This window comes from Halichoeres trimaculatus, unplaced genomic scaffold (assembly GCF_033239565.1).
Source record: "Halichoeres trimaculatus isolate MK-OKI-2021-1 unplaced genomic scaffold, fHalTri1.1 fHalTri1_scaffold_17, whole genome shotgun sequence".
Taxonomy (NCBI): domain Eukaryota; kingdom Metazoa; phylum Chordata; class Actinopteri; order Labriformes; family Labridae; genus Halichoeres; species Halichoeres trimaculatus.
The window spans coordinates 31,517,631-31,538,704 of NW_027437195.1; the positions used below are offsets into that span (position 1 = coordinate 31,517,631).

The window sequence follows — 21,074 nt, forward strand, 5'->3', positions numbered from 1 at the left end:
TAGACGCTGACCCCGCCCCCTGCCCCTCACAGGATGGCGGCTCTTTTAGACTCTGTGCTGCTGCAGAAAGTGGATCTAAACCTGGTCCTGGACTGGCTGAAGACCGTCAAAGTAAGTACCGGGTAACGGTTGTCCGCATTAGCGACTGGTTTCATTTACGGTGATCCTCCTGTGTGGAGTATTATGGGATGTCAGAGCTTTAATACGGTTGTAAACAAACTTTTAGCTGTAGGGTTAGCATGCTCAGTTAGCAGAGAGCTGGTGGACTCAGAGCTTCACGTTTTCAGCTCAGTGTTTGTCAGGAAGATCTAATAAATACAACACTGAAATACAACACTCCGTTTATATTAATGTGACAGGGCAGAGCTGTTATTCAGGTTTAACTCAGCACATATTCAGCTAACGGTTGGTTAAGTTTCTTTTTGCAGTTATATCCTAATGTGTCCAACGAAAACATAAAAACTAGAATGTCCTTTTATTGATCCTCCTGGGGAAATAGCTTTTTGTTACAGCAACAAGGAAGAAACAAAGCTCAAAATGCAGTAATAGAAAAAGTAACAAAACTTAAAGATTTACAACATGTACACATTTTCAATGAGTTAAATATAAGAATAAATGTAGTTTCAGAAATCAGTGTAAAAAAATGACATGTGTGTTGTTATGGTGTGAGTCCAGCTCTGTTTGTACCAGGCTGTGCTGCTGGTGTGTTAGACTTTCCAAACATCCTCCTCTAACCCACCTCCTCCAGGGAGACCAGAGAGGAGTCCAGTCCAGAACTACCCCCCCTGACCTTCTGTTCGGTCTCTTCCTGACCCTCGATGTGCAGACCTCTTCATAGAAAAGTGCAGATGGTACCACAGTGTCTTTAACTGTCCTGAGTAGAAACCTGCTCTCTCCACATGACCTCAGTCTCTTCAGCAGGTGGAGAGGGCTTTGGTCCTTCTTGTACAGGACGTGACCAGTCCAGATCACAGATCCAGTACCTGTGGTTCTTTGTTTAACAGTCACATAATTTCTAACACTGAAGTCTGTCTGTTTTTCCTCCTGCAGGGGGATGACTGCCTGGCGTTCACTGATCCTACGCTGAAAGTCCACAAACAAGAGTTCGTCCCCTTTCTGTTAAATTTCCTGAGAGAACAGAGCAGCCAGGCCCTAACCCATGGCCCTGCCACACCAGCCAAGACCCCCAGCCGCCCCAGACCTGCCTCACAGCAGCAGGGCTTCACAGACAGGAGAGGCTGCAGGTCCGGGGGCGGTGGAGCTGGTTCTCGGAGTGCCAGCAGGGTCCAGCTGTTTTCTCCAGCCTCCTCTGTTTCCCCTGGAGCTGAGTGGGATGCAGGTAGTCAGTCTGGACCACACTGTCTGAGTGGGGTGAACCCCTTCAACAGCCCCTCCTCTACAACGTGGAGCCCGGCCTCCAGACCTGCAGGCTCTGAGCGCCGGCCCAGCAACAGGATCAGTCTGGGGGACTACATGGTCTCTCCTCCGGAGCACCAGCACAGCCCCAGCTTCCAGTCACAGAAAGGCCGCAGGAGAAGTGGAGGCCCCACAGCAGGGCCGGGCCAAGGGAGGCACGGGGGAGGGCGAGGAGGACACCACAGTGAGGACACAGGGCGCTGGGACAGCGGGGTGAGGAGGGCAGGTAGAGGAGGAGGAGGGGGGCACAGGATACATGAGCAGGTGTCACCTCCACCTGTGGAGCAGCTCAACTTGAGCAACTTGGAGGATTTCCCTCCTGTTGGAGCGTCACCTGTCTCACCTGCGTGAGTCCAGTTCATCATAACGTCACCACAGTCCCCGTCTCTCGTTCTGCAGTCTGGTTTACAGTTTCTGTCTCCTCCAGGGCGTCCAAACCATCCAGACGGATCAACCCAACGCCCGTCAGCGGAGAGCGACCACACTCCAAACCCAAGACCTGCTTCACCTCCACCCCGTTCAGCAAACCCTCCACTCCATCTGTGGCTGTGGAGCTGATGGAGGGCAGTCCTCTGAGCCTGCAGGAGGAGCGGGAGCTGCTGAAGAGGGAGAAGTAAGAGCTGTGCAGGATGATCCGGGATAATCTGACTGTACAAATAATACAGAAACATGAAAGATAGACTGACCAAAATGCAAGTTTTTGTTTCTGTTTCAGCATCTCTTTATCTCCCTCTCATTCATTTACTCTGACGTGTTTCTAGGACTAAGCGTGCCAAGCAGGTCAGCTCCCCTCTCCCAGCCCCTCTGGACCCCTGCACCCCGACCAAGTCCGGGCTCAGGACAGGATCCAAAGTCACTCCAGATTTGCAGACGCCCAGTCCCGAACCATCTAAAGTCACCTTTTCTCAGGAGCTGGATGTCCTGGCAGAGCTGTACTGTGCCTGCATCTCCGGTGAGCAGCCAGCAGGTGGCGTTGATGTGCCATCTGAAGGAAGATAACAGAAACAAACAACATTTTTAAAGATGATTAAAAAGATTAACAGTGAGATGCACAGAGGAAGTTTGATGGTGTTTCCTGTCTCACAGAAAACCTGGTGCCAAACATTTTCCTGGAGCTTTTCTTTGTGATGCAGCTGCTCACGTCTCAGTCTCCTCACACTCACGACGATGAAGAGCAGGGGAGTTTGTGTGCAGGAAATTCAGGCATGGACCAGATTATCTAAAAACTTTTACCCTTAAGCATCAAAAACTCTTATAATTAACATATTTTAAAAACAAATATTGATATTAATGTCCCATTTTGTTCTTATGTGCAGATCTCCTGGAGAGGTGTTACCTGAGGCCAGTACATAACTGTGTGTACTTTGCGGTGAAGGTGCTGGAGAATCAGTTTCAGTGAGTTGATTCTTCACTGTGGATGTGATGAACAGGCACAGAGCTGTTTTCACTGTTTTCTGTGACACTTTAATCTCTTCTGTCCCTCTGAATCCATCCCTGACCACGTGCTCTCTGCAGGTTGGTGGCACATTTGGACAAGTGCACGCTGCGTCTGCTGGCAGAAAACGAGCGCGTGGCGTCTTTCTCTCCGGAGCTCAGGGACCGTCTGACTCAGGCGCAGGACAGGAGCACAGCAAAGGTAGCTCAGCTGTGGAAACACAGTTCAGTGTCTGATAAATGGCTGTCATAATGTGTATTTTATTTTTAACTGACAGTATCATGGGCAGTATTTTAAATCCCTTTAGATTTTCTATACTTTATTGTTTTAAAGTTCCCATCTCCTGCTCCTTTCCTGCAGTTTAATCTGGATCATTGATGTCTTCATGAAATGGTAGTAACATGTTTTGGTCCAAAAAGCCAATAAATCAAGCACAGCAGCATTGTTTCCAGGCTCTCATAGCCCCTCTGTTCAGAACGCTCTGATTTAGTGGGCGTGGCCTTCATATGTAAATGAGCCACAGCTGATACCGCCCCGCTCTTCCACGTCACTGAGAGCGGCGCCACGAGCTCCGAGTGCACAATGTTTAGAAAACAGAGAAGCTCGTTTACCGTAACATTACAGGCCAAAACAACAGGCTAACTGCAGCTAAAGTTAGCATCCTGAAGCTAACACAGAGACAGGGGGGACACTGAGGAAAAGCTCTTCCATCTGCTCCACAGCACACAGCATTTAAAATACTCACATTTCCAGGGTCCCAGGTTTGTTGGAGGATGGTTGGTAATGCGCCTGGATTCAGTCTTTTAGTCTTTTATATATTTTAATATTTTTCCTTACAATTCTCTTTTACCTCTCTTTCACTTCTTCTCTTCTATTTCTTTTTTTTTTTGGTTTCTTTTATGATGTAAAGCACTTTGTAACTTTGTTTTGAAAAGTGAAATATAAATAAAGTTTATTATCATTATTATATTATTAACATCAAAAGTTTGTTGTTGGTTTTAAAGCAGGAGCTGTTTCAGATCATATTTATTTTTCATTATTTGACTGAAACTGAATTCACCTGCTCCTGGTTTAATTATGGAATAATAATCGTTGGTGTTTTAATGTTAAATGAGCCAAAGGAAGAGGATCTTTCTAACTCTCCATTTAACACCATCAGTCTCTTCCTGTTTCACAGTTTTTATTTCACTCACTGTGTTTTCCTCCAGCTCTCTCCTTCAGTTTCCACCTTCATCCACTCCGTCCCGTTCCAGCCGGCCACCGACAACCGCTCCAACTTCAGCAGTGATAAGGCCTTCCACACTTTCAAGAAACAGAGGTTTGTCGTCACGTTTTGAAGCCTCTGAGTTGGAAACTGATGCCTGAAATCTTTCTTCAGGGACTCTTTTTCATTCAGTGTTGTGTCGTTTCCTCAGAGACATCTTCTACGAGGTCTTGCGGGAATGGGAGGACTTCCACAAGGAGCCGGGCTGGAGCTTCGATTCTGCTCTCGGGAGTCGGATCAGGTGAGAGCAGCAGCTGCTGGAATAGCAGAAACTTCTGCAGCAGTTTGAATCAGAAATGACTCAGTGCTTTTCCTCTGTGTGCCGTCCATCAGGGGCATGATGAGCCAGCTGACCTCTGCAGGAAACCACTCCCACTTCAGCCGACTCTTCCTGAAGCAGCTGGTCCAGGTAGGCGCTGTGTCTCATTCACACGTACTTTCATACTTTGAGTCAGGACAGGGGTTAACCAACAGTTTCCTGTAGATGTGTAAAGGTCCTCGAGTGAACAGCTCCCCTGCAGAAACCCCCGATGCTGACCTGCTGGGCATGCTGGGAGCAGACAGCCTGGGCCGTCTGAAGCGGCTCGAGGAGCGTCTCATTCAGCCTCACGGGGTGGTGGGTCCATGTCCTCCTCCATCCTTTCCTGGACATCAGGAGTTCTTCAGGGATTTCCTGCAGACGGCCAGCTGGTAGGATTACCGTCCACATGCACCGTTTGATGTGAAAACAGAGAAATGACACCAAACACTCACATTTATATCAGTCATGATCAGAACAAACCTGACATCAACTAAAATCTGCAGCGTTAGTTTGTCTTTCTGTGATCTAACAAACCTGATCCACCGTGAACCAGCTGTCAGCTGAACCAGCACCTGCAGGACAGCCTGTGTCAGCAGCTCCTCCAGCTGGACGAGGTGTCCATCCTGAGCCCCGCTGCTCCCATCAGGGAGGGCGAGGAGGAGGGGGACGGGGACATGGAGCAGCAGGTATTCAGTCAAACATGGATCGTAGATGATGGACTGAGATGATTTAATGTCTCTGGGGAAATGTCTCAGAGTAAATCCTGCAGTTTACTGATTGTTTCTCTCGTTTCTCTTGTTTCCGTCCACCTCATCAGGATGAGAAACAGCGCTTCACCTCCGTGCTGCTCCTGGCTCGTCTCCTGGCCAAGTTTCTGGGCTTCATTTCCTTCCTGCCGTACCAAACGGCTGAGAGACCATCCAGGGAAATCCAGGAGGCGTCCATAGAGCTGCGCAGTAAGGTGGGGTCAGAGACGAGTGTTTCTGGATTAATTAAGGTTACCGGGCGTGCTCAGTCTGCCTCTGCCATCAGTTTCCTCCTCGTTAGCTCAGGAAGCGTCTCCTCTCTCCCTCAGAGCGTCCCCGTGCTGGACGTGTGTGCCGTGTTGGCGAACAGCGTGAGGAAGAGGCGCACCATCCTGACCGTCCCCTGGCTGGTGGAGTTCCTCTCCATGATGGACTTCATTGGTCCGGTGCTGCTCTGCTTCAGGACTGCTTTAGGGACCCTGCTCCTGCTGTACAGGTGCGCCTCCTCTTCTCAGACTCAGAGTTTCATGCTGAGCTGTTCCTCCTTCCTCCTCTAACCGTCCCTTTGCTCCTGCAGGAGGATGCTGCTGGGCAGATGTGAAGAGATGTGCTACCTGAACAAGCTGCTGCTGGTTTCTGTGCTGGGTTGGCTTTTCCAGGTGAGACACGACGTGTTGTTGTCTTTACCTTTTGTGTTTCCTGATGAGCAGAATCAGAGTCCAGTGTCCCCTTTGACTTTGTCTGAAAGTTTCTGTCTCGTGTTTTTCTGCAGATCCCAGTGATTCCTGAAGACATTTTCTTCACTAATGACTTCACTGAGGTGGCGAGTCTGGAGGACTGCGTCACAAATACTGCAGGACTCGTAAGTCACATAGATTTATTCAGGCAGCTCAGTGTCCTCTGCTTTTCTGGAGCTCCTTTTTTAACACTGAAGTTTCTGTTGTTGTTTTTTTTTGTTACTTTATTTTTTCTGCTTGATTTTTGTAGTTTTTTTTTTTTTTTGATGGATGACAGTTGCTTTTTGATTCTTTTTTTTCTAATTTATTTTTTTAATTTTTTAAAACTTTTTTTTCTAATTTCATTTTTGTCATTTTTTTAAATGTTTAATTTTTTTTCTAACCTTATTTTTTTTCTGCTTTATTTTTGTTGTTTTTAAATTTATTTTAGTTTTTTTTTATTTAATTTGTTGTTTTTTCTGCTTTATTATTTTTTTCATTTTTATTTTTTTTACTTTACTTTTGCTTTTTGTTTTACTTTATTTATGGTGTTTTCTTTACTTTATTTTTGTTCTGTTTTTTTTTTTACTTTTTTAAATTTTATAAATGGTGTTTTTTTGTTTTGATTTTTTAATGTATTTTTGTTTTAACTTTATATTGTTTTTTTATTCTGCTTTATCTTGTTTTTCTACTTTACTTTTGTGTTTTGTTTTTACTTTATTTTTATTTTTGTTTTTTTAAATTCATTTTTGTTGTGTTTTAACTTTATTTTTGTCGTTATTTTGCTACTTTAATTTAGTTTTTTTGTTTTACTTTATTTTTTGTTGTTGTATTTTTTCAAATAAAGCAACAAACATAAGAAACAATAGAGTAAGTAAAGTAAAGTCAGAGTCTGGTTTATCTGGAGGTTTAATTTTCTTATTGCAGTCAGCTCGAGTTTGTAAAAATGGGGAAAAGTCATGTTTTTAAAGCCATAGGATTCAGACCAATTGTCTTTTGGAGGATATTGAACAATAGGACGTGACAGCGGCTTCAAACCGTCTCTGAAGTGATGCTGATCTTCATTTTTTTAACCACACATTGAGAGAAAATTTGTCCTCTGGTTTAAAGTATTACAGCCCGTCTCACAAAGATTTTTCTACCCAGTTTTGATGGTTATAGAAAATTCAACAGTGAAGTATCTGTTTTTGTTGTTTTGCAGGACGGCATCTCCCTGGTGGATCAGCAGCTCCTCTACACCTGCTGTCCGTTCTTAGGTGAGTGATTAAACATCAGTGGATATACTCAGAGGTTTTTATGTGTTTTTTTTATGTTAGTTTGTGTTGAGTCTTTAAGCAGATCAGCCTTGATAACTCTGCCATATTCTCTCATAATAACTTGTTTTTGGGGTCAAGGTGAGTTTCGTAAGCTTCTCGCTGCCTTCGTGTCTGGGAGCACGGCCAAAAGCGGAGGAATCATTCGCAAGATCACGCCCACTTCTGCTGAGCCCAAGGACACGGTGACGGCCAACAGGTCGCAGCAGAAGCTCCAGGTGAGTCCAGGGGAGGACAGGTGGATTAAAGTGTCACTGTGTCAGTTTTAACTCCTTTCTTCAACGCCACAGGTGGATCTGGAGCAGGCCTTCTTCCACAACCAGCCCCCGTCGCTGCGCCGCACCGTGGAGTTCGTAGCAGAGAGGGTGGGGTCCAACGCCGTGAAGCACATGAAGTGAGTATCACCGAGCTGAATCACGCACAGACGCTTTTAACTATCCCCAATCAGCCGAACCTGTCAGATCTTTTTCTCCGAGCTCCAGCAGCCACAGCACGGCGTGAGGATGGAAACCGACTCAGGGAACAGGAGTTAATAAGCCGCTGACTCTGGTTGGTTTCCTCCCTTAAAGCTGCTCAACAGGCCGAGGTTAACAGCTCTGAGGACGAGGAAGCAGCGTTTACCCCCGCTGTGGACGCTTTCAGATGGAGAAATGTGCTCACGTCTCTCTGTCGACCCCCTCAGAGCCACGCTGGTGAGTGAGCTGGTGGACAGAGGCGAGCAGATGCTGAAGAGCGGTCTGAGCTCTCCGAACTCCAACCCGTCCAAACTGAACGACTCCATCTGCGCCCAGCTGTGTGTGGCGGGGCTGGAGGCTCTGGCCAGAGCGACCAGGTACACGACGGCTTCATTTCCCTTTCCCTCTGATCCAAGGCGAGACATTAGCTTTGAGCGTTTCCCGTCTGTGTGGTGATTTGTTTTCTTACTGTAATCTCTTTCTAACGTGGTTTTTCAGGTTTTGCAGTGAGAAGAGCCCTGAAGCCATCCGAATCCTGCTCCCAGATGAGACGTCTCCAGCTGTGAGTCCTGCAGACATCACGCAATGCCAAAACACAAACACACATCCAAAATAAAAACCCCCTGGAGGCAGGTTTGACACAGATTTCTTTCTTTGAACGGGGAACAATTGTCACTCCAGCAGCTTGTGTTCACGTCTCTGTGTTGTTTCTCCTCCAGGTGCTGACGACGTCTGAAAACATCACCAAACGGCTCGCAACCGAGAAAGCCTGCAGCTGGCTCTCTGCTAACATCACAGGTAGGCTTCTCGATTTTCACTTCTCGGGGCATATTTTATCTTTTAGTCGGTCGTTTTTCTTTTAAAATGATGGTTAAAGTTTGAAATCAGACAAACTTTAACCATCATCGTGTTACCTCACATGTCAGATAGCTTTACCCTGAGGATTTACTCAATATTCACAGATTGTTGTTCAAAAAAACAGATATCAGGATATTTTATATCAAGCTACTCAAGTTGATTTTGTAGATCTTAGCTTTGTTGTTACAGTTACTTGTGTTTAAAAAGTGTTAAAAATACAGAAAGTATAAGATATAAGATTGAGTAAAATTGAGTATAAGTCTAAAAATATAAGTTTGTACTCATGCTCCATGTATGTCTTGTTGCCAGCCTTGATACGGCGAGAGTGGAAGAGCAGGTATGAGCGTGTGATGAAGGCCGTGGGGAGCCCGGCGGCTCCAGACTCTGCTGACGTGGTCGACCTGGTCGCCAACGATCGCTCCACCACTCCCAAGAGGAAACAGGGAGGTGGTGGAGCGACGTGCTGCCCCGCAGACTGCAGCCACCGAGCTTCACTGCCCTCTGACGTCCTCATAGAGATGAAGGTAGGAAACACGTTTCAGAGACTTTTTTCTGTTGGGTCTGATTCTCTGACAGAGTTTGGGGATGTTTGAGAGCTGAAGCTGCACATTTAAAGGATGAACCCAGGCTGTGGTTGATGTTTCATCTTCCTCTGAGTGCAGGAGCTGCTGAGCGTTGCAGTCGGCCCGAGGACGGATGAAGAGCTTCCCACCGGCCCTCAGATCCAGACGCTGCTGCACAGAGTCCGAGAGACGCTGGTCTGCAGGAAGGTACGGAGACACAAAAAGGCAAAGTAAAACCAAACACTTCATCCTGGAGATTCACTGACTCTGCTCTGGTTTCCTCCTCACCCAGTTTTCCACGGTGGTGTCGGACCAAATGTTGGTGAACTCCACGGTCCTGCTGGCCTGCAAACTGGGTAAGAGAGTCCAGACCAAGGGTGTTCAACCTGTGGCTCTGGAGCCTCATGTGGCTCTGTGACGTCTTCGCAGTGGCTCCCTGTAGCTTTAAAAAATGTCATTTAAATGAAAAATTTTTATTTTTCTTTCAGAGGGTATTGATGATTCAAAACATTGACACTAATTAGAAACATGCTTTTACATTTTGTTGAACTAAAAATGCATCACCTATCATAATGAAGCTATACTTTTTTTTGTAATTTTTGCACATTTTATGCAATTTTTTTGTATTTCAATTATTTACATTTTTTCAAATGTATTAAAAACGACAAATTTTGCAAATTAATTTTTTTTAAATTTCTGCAAATTTTTGAAATATTTATTTAAATCCATTTTTGTTTACAAATTCAATCATTAAAATTTTTTATTATTTATTTTTAAAAAGCTTTTGAAATGGCACTGTTTAAGTTTTTAAGAAATTTATAAAATGTTGGCAAGTTTTTGATACTTCAAATTTTTTGCACATTTTTCTTATTTCATTTATTTATTTTTTTGCATATTTCTTAAAAATGTATGTCTTATTGAAATTTCATAAATGTGTAAATTTATTAACTTTTTGACACTCGAAATTTTACATTCTTTCAATGTTTTTCTTATGATTTTGCAAATTTGATAAAAATTCAAAACTGAGACACCACATTTATAGATTTATAAACACAAAAAAACTTCTTTTAAAAGATAAAAGAAAAGATAATGATTCACTAGATTTTTACTTAGTTTAGAATTCACACTTTTTTTTTGTCTTCCTTGTGAAGATAAAGTAGATTTTGTGGCCCCTGAACGACTTTAATCCAGGTGAGCTGAGGCTAACTGGCTCTTTTGAAAGTAAAGGTTGCAGACCCCCGGTCCAGACCTTCAGGGTCTTGTTGTCTGTGGTGTGTGGATGGTTCACTCCGTGCACACTTTATTTGTTCGTCGTCTCTGTCTGTCTGAAGCACCTAAGGGTCTGTGCGTCCTCAGAGCTCAGTGTGATGTTTTCTCTCAGTGTCTGCAGAGCTGCCTCTCTCAGGGAGCAGCACAGGGGACGGGGTGGATGTGGGTCCTGGTCCTGGTTCAGGGTCAGAGCTTCCTGTCAGAGGGCTGCTGGAGCAGCTTGCTGAGCTGTGGGGAGAAGACGTGTGTTGCTCTGCCCCGCTCCACCTCCTCTTCAGCCCGCTGAGTGTCACAGCTGTGCTGAAGGCCGCCGACACCGCGGTACGGCCACCAGACTCTGAAGTTTCACTGATACTTTGACTTGTTGTAAAGTTTTATCCTCACAGGATTGAGGTCTCTTTGATTAAATTGATCATTTATTTTATCTTTGGCTGTTTTTTTTTACTTCCTGATGCATTTTGAAGATGGAAACTTGACATTAACAGTGAAAATATGAGAATGACATGAGGATAAAGTCTTAATAGAGGAGTGATCTCTCTGCATCCTCTTATACGTCAGACTCTGTTTTGTTTTAGGTGAATATGTGCTCATCACTGAGGCGTAATCCTCCACAAACTGACCTCAAAAATCGGCTCAGTCTTTTTTCACCTTTCGTGATGCGTGACTTTCTATTTTTAGTGGAAGAGCTACCTGTTCCTGGTGCGAAAGCTGGTGGACGGAGGAGTCCTGAGCGAGGCGGAGGTCATATCTCATTGGAGGAAGCTCACGGACCTGGCCCTGCCCGCGGTGAGCTTGTTATCTCTCCTTCCTTTGAAGTCCTTTCCTTCAGAGCCCATCTGACCTCCTTTGACTCCTTCCTCCTTTTTGTCTCCTGCTCACTTTGTTCTCTGGGTTTTGTGTCGTTTCAGGAGCTGATTGAAAAATTTCAGCTGCAGTCACAGAGTATTAAACCACAGATGCCTCTGGCTGAGTGTCAAAGCCACTTGGACCTACTGCAGGTCTCACAGCAGACAGTAGAGGGCGCTACATAACAGCAGTAACAGTATTTCAGTCTCCTCTAACCACCACAGTGTTTGATGTCACTTTTTTCAGTGTTTTCTCTTGAAAGTCAGACAGTTTGGGATGAGTAGCTGTTGTCTGGGTTTTGGCTCCTCGGTCAGCCTCTGCATCTTCTAGACTTTGTTACTCACCTGGCCTGGAGTCTGACCCCCTCTCTGGTCTTTGGTACGGTACCGGGTTCAGCAGGGACCATCATTTCAGACTGTAGATCTGCTCTGCGTCCGTGAAGCCGGGTCAGCGTCAGAACATCCGTTTGTTTTTGCTGCTTATCAAAAAATGTCCCTCGTTTGATCTGTAATGACTGAAAACGTTGGTTTTAATGAACTCTGGGGAGAAGGAATGTCTTATTTTAGTGAAGCACTTTGACTCTCTGCCTTCAGACCGCCAACACTAGTGACTACATGAGTTCATTCATCAACGCAACGCTGCGTTTATGGATTCCTTTTGTTCATGTTGAACGACCGCTGTACTCCCTGCTGCTTTTAAACTGAACTATTTTTATGTCTCCGTAAAACAGAATAAGAATAAAGATGTTACTGTTCAGAGGCTGGAGTTTGTGATTGTTTTCATGATTGGTGTGTCTGCTGAAATGTTCTTGGCAGTTTTATGGCTCATTAGTTCGTCAAAAAGGGGATTAAGTCTGAATCAGAAATTATTTATTTATTCCAGAGGGAGATTACAGCGGATCCAGTGAGGTAAGAACATTAGAGTAGGAATTAAAAAACAAATCAAATAAACAAAGGGATGTACTGCAGAAACTGAATGATAATGATTTCAGTCAGTGCACATGAATACGGAAGCCCAAAGAGGTCACGAGGGAATACGATCACTTTGAGAAAACAAATTTGTCAGAAAATTGGGGTCAGTTTTATATTTTCTGAGATTATTTTCTGGTTGTGTTTGGTTTAGTTTTGTGTTTTGGTTTAACCAGAAATACTTAAATTATTCCAGAGGGGGGTATCAGTTGCCTTAAATGTGGTAGTCAGAGAAAGCACAAATAAAATGAATAATTCCTTAATATAACACAATAATGTAGAAACAGAATACCAATCAGTTAAAATTAAATAACTGCCTTATTGTCTTTTATGTTTTGCCCACAGGTTTTGCCCTTTTGTTGCTGTTTTCCAATTTTGTCAGGTCGTCTGTTTTTTTTTCTATTCATGGAAAATGAAAACTCCTGATGTTATAACTGTTTGTTAAACTGAAATATTTAAACCAAAATTAAAAATATAAATAATTTTTTTTTTTTTAGTCAATGCCCAAATATAAGGAAGCCCTAGAGCTTGTTTATCTAAGTTGTTTTCTTGAGATCTCTCTGTCTTTTTTTTTTTTTTACCTCAACAAGCAATTCTTTTTCTTTTCTAAATAAACAGAAAAACAAAATAAAAAGTAAATCTAAATGTATATTTTTTTTCCGGAGAGTTCTTGGAGAAATAAATGCAAAAAAGGCTTCCATTCACTTAACTTTATGGGCAGTAGCTCGGTACACAGTCTTTAGGCTAATGATAGCAATTATTCTACTGATATGAGAAAATAAAACATGACATTTTAGGGCTTCCATACATGAAAAGATCTATGAATTGATTTTTTCTTCTCAAAGCTCCAAAACATTCAGATGACTTTTAAAATACTCAGGATAAATGCCTGGACTACAAAAGTTCCTTTTTTGATGAAAAAAATACTGCTTCAATAATAATAATAATAATAATAATAATGAAATATAATAATAATAATGAAATATAATAATAATAATAAAATATATAGTTTTTAATCAATTTTTTAAATTTGTTTTATTTATTTTTTACTTTATTTTTTTATACATTTTTTTATACATTTTTAAAAATTTTTTTTCCTGAATTTCCCCTTGGGGATAAATAAAGTATTTTCTATTCTATTCTATTTTATTCTATTCTATTCTATTCTAATAATAATAATAATAATAATAATAATAATAATAATAATAATAATAATAATACAATGTTATGATGATAACCATTTAAAACAGGAATGTATTGACACACTCTAACATAGGGTTATGGGCTCCTGAGGTATTTAATCTCAACATAATTCAGAAATCAGATCATTTCTCTTTTCTGAACCAACGAACGACCCAAAGTTAAAACCTCTGTCTGTTTGGTGGATTTGAATGATAACAGACATGCTAAAAAGGATGTAAATATGGTGAAGGAGGAGGAGGATCCAGGAGCATCTCTCCTCCCTCTCCTCCCTCTCTGCAGCAGGAAGTTTGACTCCTGCCCAGCCCGGAGTGGAGACTCGGAGGGCGGCTGAAGACACGAACAGAGCCCGGCGGAGGCGACTCCAGCAGCGGATGGCGGGACTGTTTCCACCCGCTCTGAACTTTTCCCGGATCAGATTCCCGAGGATCCAGCATGCCCAGAGAGGAGTTTCTTTTCTCCAGCTCAGAGTTGGTAAACCGCTGAGAGGAGAGGGAAGTCGTTAACATGGCAAACGTAAAAGTTGCAGTTCGAGTTCGCCCTCCTAACGCGAGGTAAGTTCGAACACAAGTTCGCTTCAACCCCCGCTGCTAGTTAACGTTAGGCTAATTTAAGCTAATTTAACGGATTCTTAGATTAACGTTAATGAGGGTAAACATTCAAACTAACTCCATAGTTTGTGCTACCACTGTTGTCGCCTACCATTGTCCTCTGACTGCTGCTTTAACTTTAACCAGTTTATCACTAACTGTAAACTTCACTTCTTCACCGTTTTCTGTGTAAGCTAATAAAATGTTAGAAACTCAGAAAGACGAACGTTAAGCGAAGCTAATAGGTTAGCTGAGGAGATAAAGTGGAGCACATGTGTTTAATGACAACTGTGACTGTCAGTACAGTGTGTGTGTGTGTGTGTGTGTGTGTGTGTGTGTGTGTGTGTGTGTGTGTGTGTGTGTGTGTGTGTGTGTGTGTGTGTGGAGTAATGTACCAAACATTGAGCTGAGCTAGGCTAACAGAGCTAATATGTCAGGAACAGTAAACTGAGGATCAGGAGTTTCAGGAATCAGGTGAAACTAGTTTCAGTCTCTTTACTCTGTGAAACTTCAGGGTTGAGCTCCTTAAAGCTCCTGTGAGGACTTTAAAACTTCAGTTAACACCACTCAGTGCCTCTTTATGACCTTTAAAAGCAAAGGAGACCATCAGAAACAAAATTAAATGGAGCTACTATTAGAGCCCAACTGATATGGGATTTTCGGGGCCAATGCTGATACCGATACAGGGGGCAAAAAAAAGCTGATATCCAATATATCTGCAGATATCCGATATCAGATATATCAGCTGACATATATAATAAATTCATTGATATACACAGGATATATACTGTATATAATCACAAATTATTATAATACCTGTATGATTCAAGACAGAGACAGAACACTATTAAATTAAAACAAGGAACTTTAATTATAAAACTGTCAACATAAGCACTGTAGTTTAAACCAATGATAAATAAGAACAAGCTGTAAACACAATAATAAATAAATAAGTCAAACTGTAAACACCTTAAATAAGTGAGTCAAACTTTAAACACAGTAAGTATAAAAAAAATTAAACATGTAAACACACAATGAGCAACTTAAACGACGTTAAAACGCTGTTCGATAGTCCTACGTTAGATAATGGTAGACATGTGAATTAACAGTAGCATTTATCTCTGTTAATCTCACAAAAAAGCAACTAACATGATGTTAAAAAGTCATTCTATAGTCTTACATTACATAATGGTGGACGGAGGGGGCGGGCACTCGGCCAGCGTGCAGACCAACACGCAGACACACAGGATCAAAAATTTTTCTAATCGGCTACATTTTGGCCGATGTCGATTAATCAGTGACAGGCATAATCGGCCCAATTAATCGGCCCTAATTGGCCTGACCGATTAATTGACCGATTAATCGGTCGGGCTCTAGCTACTATACTATAGATGCATAAATTAGCCCCAGGAAAACGATGAACAGCGTATGGATAAAAAACTTAGTATTCATAATTAGTCCGTTAAAGTGAGTCAGATATTCCAGTTTAAAACATTACAGATGATTTTTTTTTAATAATTAAGAAATATACCCAGGGTGGTTCCACTTAATCTACAGAGGGCGCCAAAACTGACCCTAAGCTAAATTCCCATACAGAAGCTAGACTGTATCATAGATGGACATGGTCTCTATGATGTCACCCATCTGTTTCTGATATGGTGTTTTTACGCATATGGAAGCATGTTGGAAAGAGGTGGGCTTTGAAGCTCCTCACTAACATTCATAGGACCCGAGACCTGTCAGTCAGCTGAGCTGCACCTCTGATTGGGCAAACTCGTGACCTGAATATCCTCGAAAACTGTCCCTGAACAGAGTGTGTTGATAGAGGAATGAGAAATTCAAACTTAAACCTCTTTTTAAACCAGCCTGTACACACGTTTGTTAATGCTTGGTGTGTATGTGGTTTTCAGTCTTTCTGCAGCCAGCCTCTAGTGGACACTCAGGGAACTGCAGTTTTTAGCAATTCTGGCTAGCTTCATTTCTCACAGCTGGAGCTTGCAACTTGCTTCAGAATGGAGGATTTAAAAGTTTATTTTCACACAGGAATAACAAAGTTTGTACATTGTAAGAGTCTAAATGAGTTTTGCTGTGTGAGATTTTTGGTTGTCATCACCGATAGATGGTATCTTCACTCTTTTTCCAGTCGGTCACATGTGATGATTTGCTGCCTGGTTACTTATTTTGATATAGTAAATGAAATGAGATGTTTTTGAAAATGTCACTTTGGATGTTGAAAAATCAGGTCATAAAAAGTTTAATTGAATACAGGAAACTGAAATGTTATGTCAGCCTTGAAATGATCTGCTTCTACTTTCTGTCAAACTCATCTTTACTGGCTTTTTCCTTCTGTTGCTAGAGGATGCATTTTTCACTTAATGGTACTTTAAATTTATGAAATACACGTGTTTTAGGTCACACTTCTTTGTAATGATACTATAACACACCATGCATCAACCATAACCCATGGATCTCTGTTACAGATTGAAATTTCGACACAGTTCGACCATTTTTGTCCCAAACCAAGTATTTCATTATAATGTAATGATGCAGGGTTTAAGGGTTTACTCCATGGCATGGGAATAATAGGAAGCAGATTAAGTCCCCTAATACTGTTCAGACCTTTGTGTTCTTCAGTGTTTTCTCCGTTCAACCACTAATCAAATGTCAGCAATACTTCTAAGACGCTCTAAACGGTTTGATACACAAAACAGGCCTAATCCTCTTTAACTCATTCTGGTTAAGCCATGTGCTTTGTTCACTCAGAGGCGTTTATGGAAACAGTTTCCCTCTGGTTTTACACAGCAGTGAAATCTTTCAGATAGAGTACATATGAGGGAAGTACGTTTTCACCCCCTGCAGGAAGCTGAGTGAGGCCACTTCATGTGAAGGCCGTAACAAAGCTTTATTCAGGCTCTGCTGGACAATGAGTCCTTCACAGTCTTCCTGCTCATCTGCATAACAAAAGGATTTCCTATACATAATGCTCACTGTCATGCAAATCTGTGCTTCCTGATTCTGGGTCTGACACTGTAACTGTCCTCGTTTATAAAGCAGCGGATGTGTTTTCTTACGACATGAACATCAGCCTGGTTAGCTGCGTTCCTCTCTTTGTTTTAGCCGTCCACTGGGATCATTCCCCCTCTCCCATGTGGAGAAAACATGCCAGCACAATAGTGTAATCACTGCTCTCAGGTTTGCTTTAAAACGCTTTATTACGAGGCGTGCTATTTTCCGACCTCAGACCTCCTCTCCCCTCCGTCATGCCCCTCTGAGCCTGAGATTGGAGCTCGGTGGTTTTGGGTTGGGCCACTGCTGGAGCTGGCAGAATGAGCCGCTGCGTGGTGAAACACATCTGCCCCCACCACCCCGACACCCCAGCACCCCACCACGGCGAGGCACAGCGAGGCGTCGCTCCGCAGGCGGCAGCAATACTCGCCGTCATTATCGCTCCTGGAGATCCAATCTCTCTCAGCGCTGTGTTGTGATTGCCTCCAGTTTCACATGTGTTGCATCAGATGTGCTCGGTCCAGCTGCTGCAGCTCACATTGCTGAGCTGACCTTGTTTTGCACACACACACACACTGGCCCTGATAACACACACACACACATACACACACACGCTGATCGTGGATGCTCTTGTGGAGAGGATCTGATCTGGGCCGTCCTTGGAGAGGAAGTCTCTGGGGTCTGTTTTCATTTGAATCTGACAGTTTCATGGATCTCTCCCACACACACACACACACACACACACACACACACACACACACACACACACACACACATTCACACACACAGGCTCATTGTGCTGCCTGTCATGTGACGGCTCTAAGTCAAGTGGAACTGGTTTAAATGCATCTGGACAGCGTCTCAATTAGATCTGCATCAGCAGAAAGACTTTAAACCCGTTTAGTCCGGACTCTGAGGGGACACTTTGTTCAGGCCTGGTCTGGTTCACATCTGGAGCTGACACAGATCAGGTCTCTCTGAACACCTGGGACCTGTGCAGGTTATTTGTCATGTTAATGTGAGATGTGACCAGTGCTGAATGATTTTGGAAAATAATCTAATTGCGATCATTTAGCATGTGATTTTTTTTTCTCCATTATTCACTGAACACAAACAATAAACCGTTCAACAAAACGAAGGATACTGTAACATATGAACAAGTCTTTCCTGTAGGCCAGCCCTATGGTGATGATAAAACGAGATGAATTGATTAGAGAAAGACTGATATGGACTTTTTGGGGTTGATACTGATACTGATTATTAGTAAGCGAGGAGGCTGATAACCGATATTTGAAGCTGACATTCGTTTGCAGTCAAAGTGAGAATATTGTTGTAAAAAGTTTTGAACAATACAAACTCCAACACTTAACTTCATTTAATTCCTTTAAGCATATGTTTATCAAACAGCTCCCAGGCTCAGCAGCATGTTTGATTAAGTTAAATGAAAACTTTAAAAAACAAATAGCTAAAGTTTTCTACAGTTAATAAAGTTTTCCAAAAATGTCTATGTAACTGAAATAAAACTGGACAGAATTGAGTTTGTGCTGCTTTTTACAGGAATGTAATGCAGCTGAATTAATTTTCTGTTTGGTTTTACATGACTGATTTTAAATTAGGGCTGAACCATTTTGGAAAATAATCTAATTGGGTTTTTTTTTTCCCATATTGCGATTTAGCATTTTTTGGGACGTTATGTTTTTCTTCTACATTATTCACTTAACACAAGCAATAAACTGTTCCACAGTATGACTAACACAACAAAGGATGAGGAACATACACACAATATTTTCATCTTTGCCTGGCCTACATGTCATGTTTACAAATAACATAAACCTTTATTTAACTATTACAATCACAGTAGAATACTGACTGATTGATTTAACTTTAGACCTTATAGACCTGTAATAAAACTATCATTAATAACCTTAAATAAAATGAGAGAAAGGAGCAAAGCACTGCAGAACAACAGGCCTGTTATGAACATAAAATATTAAATAAATATGAATCCTCTCGTCTGTGGATCTCACATAAAATAAAGAGCAGAAATGTAAATAAGACCAAATCTTTGGCTCAAACAATGAAATATGTCAACATGTGGAGTGCGCTTTTTTATAAAATGAAAAAGAAATACTGTGTGAACATAAATTTAAAAATTAATTGTATAGAAATCATACTGATCTCTCATCAGTAACAAAACACAAACTAAAGTAAATGCTCTTTAATTTTTTTGTTTTTTAAATTGCAGACTCTGCGATTTAAATTCGATTAATTGTTCATCCCTATTTTAAATGTTTGACCATCTAGGGCTTCCGTAGAGTAGACAGAGAGAAACTCTGTGCAGAGAAGCATCAGAGCCAAAACAACACAGTTTTGAATGGGTTTCATATCGGCCGTCGGATTAAAAAAAAGGCCCCAAAATGCCAAATATCGGCTCCAATAATCGGTCTATCCCTGGAATTGATGCATGGGTTGATATGAACAACGTGTCTTTAACTATTACAAACACAGCTGGATAATGACTGATTGATTTGACTTTGAGCCTTGTTGACGTGTCATACAATTCTCATAAATTTCCTTAAATAAAATCAGAGAACAAACAACGAAGCAAAGCACTCCAGAACAAGAGGTCTAGCATGAACAATAATCTGAAAAATAATAAATAATAAATATCAAATGTACAAAAATCTTACTAATCTCTCACCAGTAACAAAACTCAAACTGAAGTGCAGAAATTTAAATAAAACAGAGTTTTGGCTCAACCACTGAAATATGTAAACATGTGGATTACACTTTTTAAATGCATTTGAATTTTTTTCTTTTTGTTTAATCACAGCCTTTGCGATTTGAAGATTGCATCCTATTACATTGCGATGCTGGTTTAAATTCGATTGATTGTTCAGCCCTTGATGTGACTGATTTTCTCTCCTCACAGGGAGGGGGTGGATGGAGGCAGGCTGGCCGTGCAGGTGGAGGACAAGTTTGTGAAGATCAGAAATGTGAAGGTGAGTGAAGAAACATCCACGTCTGTGTGTCTGTGTTTGTTAGGAGCAGGGATCTGAGGTCATTTCTCTCAGAAACAGGATGTTTACAGCTCACTCGGCCTTTAACTGCTGTTTGTTGAATGTGCTGGGCTCAAACACACAGATTGTCAAACATCCTGAAACTCCAACAGAGACGTTAAACTTCACAGAAACCAACCCAACAGAAAAACTCTGGATTCCTCCTCCTCTCCCTGAGACTGAGAAGACGTGCATTAATTCAGCTTTCCATTAGGTTGAGCACATTTGGGAATAATTACAGTGTAAGCCGACACTTCACTAACCTGCTGTGTCAGGTGGTTTAAACGGACTCCTCTGATTGGTCGCCTGCTGCTGGTTTCAGTGTTGATCACGTGACTCCATGTTGAGCTCGTATCGTGGTGATGGCGCTCTGTGAGTCTGATGGAAAGTCTTCAGAGGAGCTTTCATCAAAATGTTCAGCTGGTTTGTTTACCCATGATGCAAAGGGACAGGTCAGAGAGCCCAGCATCATCTCAGCCCCTGATCCTGAAGATGTGGATCAGTTTGTGGAGAATCCTCCTCTCTGTTTGCTCTGGATGTCTGAGAGCGAGGAGCTGGGTGGAGGAGGAGGAGGAGGAGGAGGAGGAGGAGGATCTGTTACAGATAAAGTGACAGAGACCAACCACATATGGCCTCCTTCTGTACGAGGAGCACCACGACTCCACGCTGCTGTGCGTCTCCTGGGAGGGCTTATTTATGGAAAGTGGGACAGTTTTTAGAGGATCTGGGACTGGGAGAAAAACAGATTTTGAGGGACAATAAACACAGGGCTAACCAACAAACAGCAGGAAGGGAGCTTTGAAGAGCTGCTGAACTTTATTAAAAGTTTGACTAAAGAAGGAGATAAGGGTGGAGTTTGAGAGCAGTCAGTTAAACTGTGGCTGTTATCAGAGCGTGGAGCTGGGTCAGCCTCTGTTGGTTTGGTTAATCCCTTCATCATGAGGTCTGGTGTTGGACGTTGTGAAAGTGCTGAGGGGTTAAACTGTCACAATTCAGAGACGCCAACTGCTGTGAACAAAACTGAAGCCCACAGATTAGCGTAGCTTCAGGCTTCAGTCAGAGAAGTTAA

The 21,074-nt window shown here is 42.4% G+C and overlaps 2 protein-coding genes across 3 annotated transcripts in view; both read left to right on the plus strand.

Annotated features, from left to right (window-relative positions):
* On the plus strand, positions 1 to 11,924 carry cdan1 (codanin 1). Its single transcript, XM_074692720.1, has 28 exons — positions 1 to 111; positions 1,051 to 1,763; positions 1,844 to 2,029; positions 2,178 to 2,368; positions 2,503 to 2,619; positions 2,733 to 2,811; positions 2,932 to 3,052; positions 4,060 to 4,169; positions 4,267 to 4,356; positions 4,449 to 4,524; positions 4,600 to 4,805; positions 4,970 to 5,102; positions 5,234 to 5,377; positions 5,492 to 5,658; positions 5,740 to 5,821; positions 5,935 to 6,024; positions 7,080 to 7,134; positions 7,273 to 7,409; positions 7,482 to 7,585; positions 7,874 to 8,023; positions 8,145 to 8,208; positions 8,366 to 8,444; positions 8,814 to 9,028; positions 9,167 to 9,274; positions 9,360 to 9,423; positions 10,449 to 10,657; positions 11,015 to 11,122; positions 11,245 to 11,924. Exons 1-28 carry the CDS (start codon positions 34 to 36, stop codon positions 11,365 to 11,367), a joined length of 3,999 nt encoding a protein of 1,332 aa, XP_074548821.1. The 5' UTR covers positions 1 to 33; the 3' UTR covers positions 11,368 to 11,924.
* Positions 11,925 to 13,674: 1,750 nt separating this feature from the next.
* Positions 13,675 to 21,074, plus strand: part of stard9 (StAR-related lipid transfer (START) domain containing 9) — a 51,244-nt gene continuing 43,844 nt past the window's right edge. For both annotated transcript variants that reach the window (XM_074691703.1, XM_074691704.1), the window contains exons 1-2: positions 13,675 to 13,904; positions 19,879 to 19,948. In XM_074691703.1, coding sequence (XP_074547804.1) covers positions 13,858 to 13,904; positions 19,879 to 19,948 — 117 coding nt within the window. In that variant the 5' untranslated portion in view covers positions 13,675 to 13,857. The remainder of the gene's footprint in view (positions 13,905 to 19,878; positions 19,949 to 21,074) is intronic.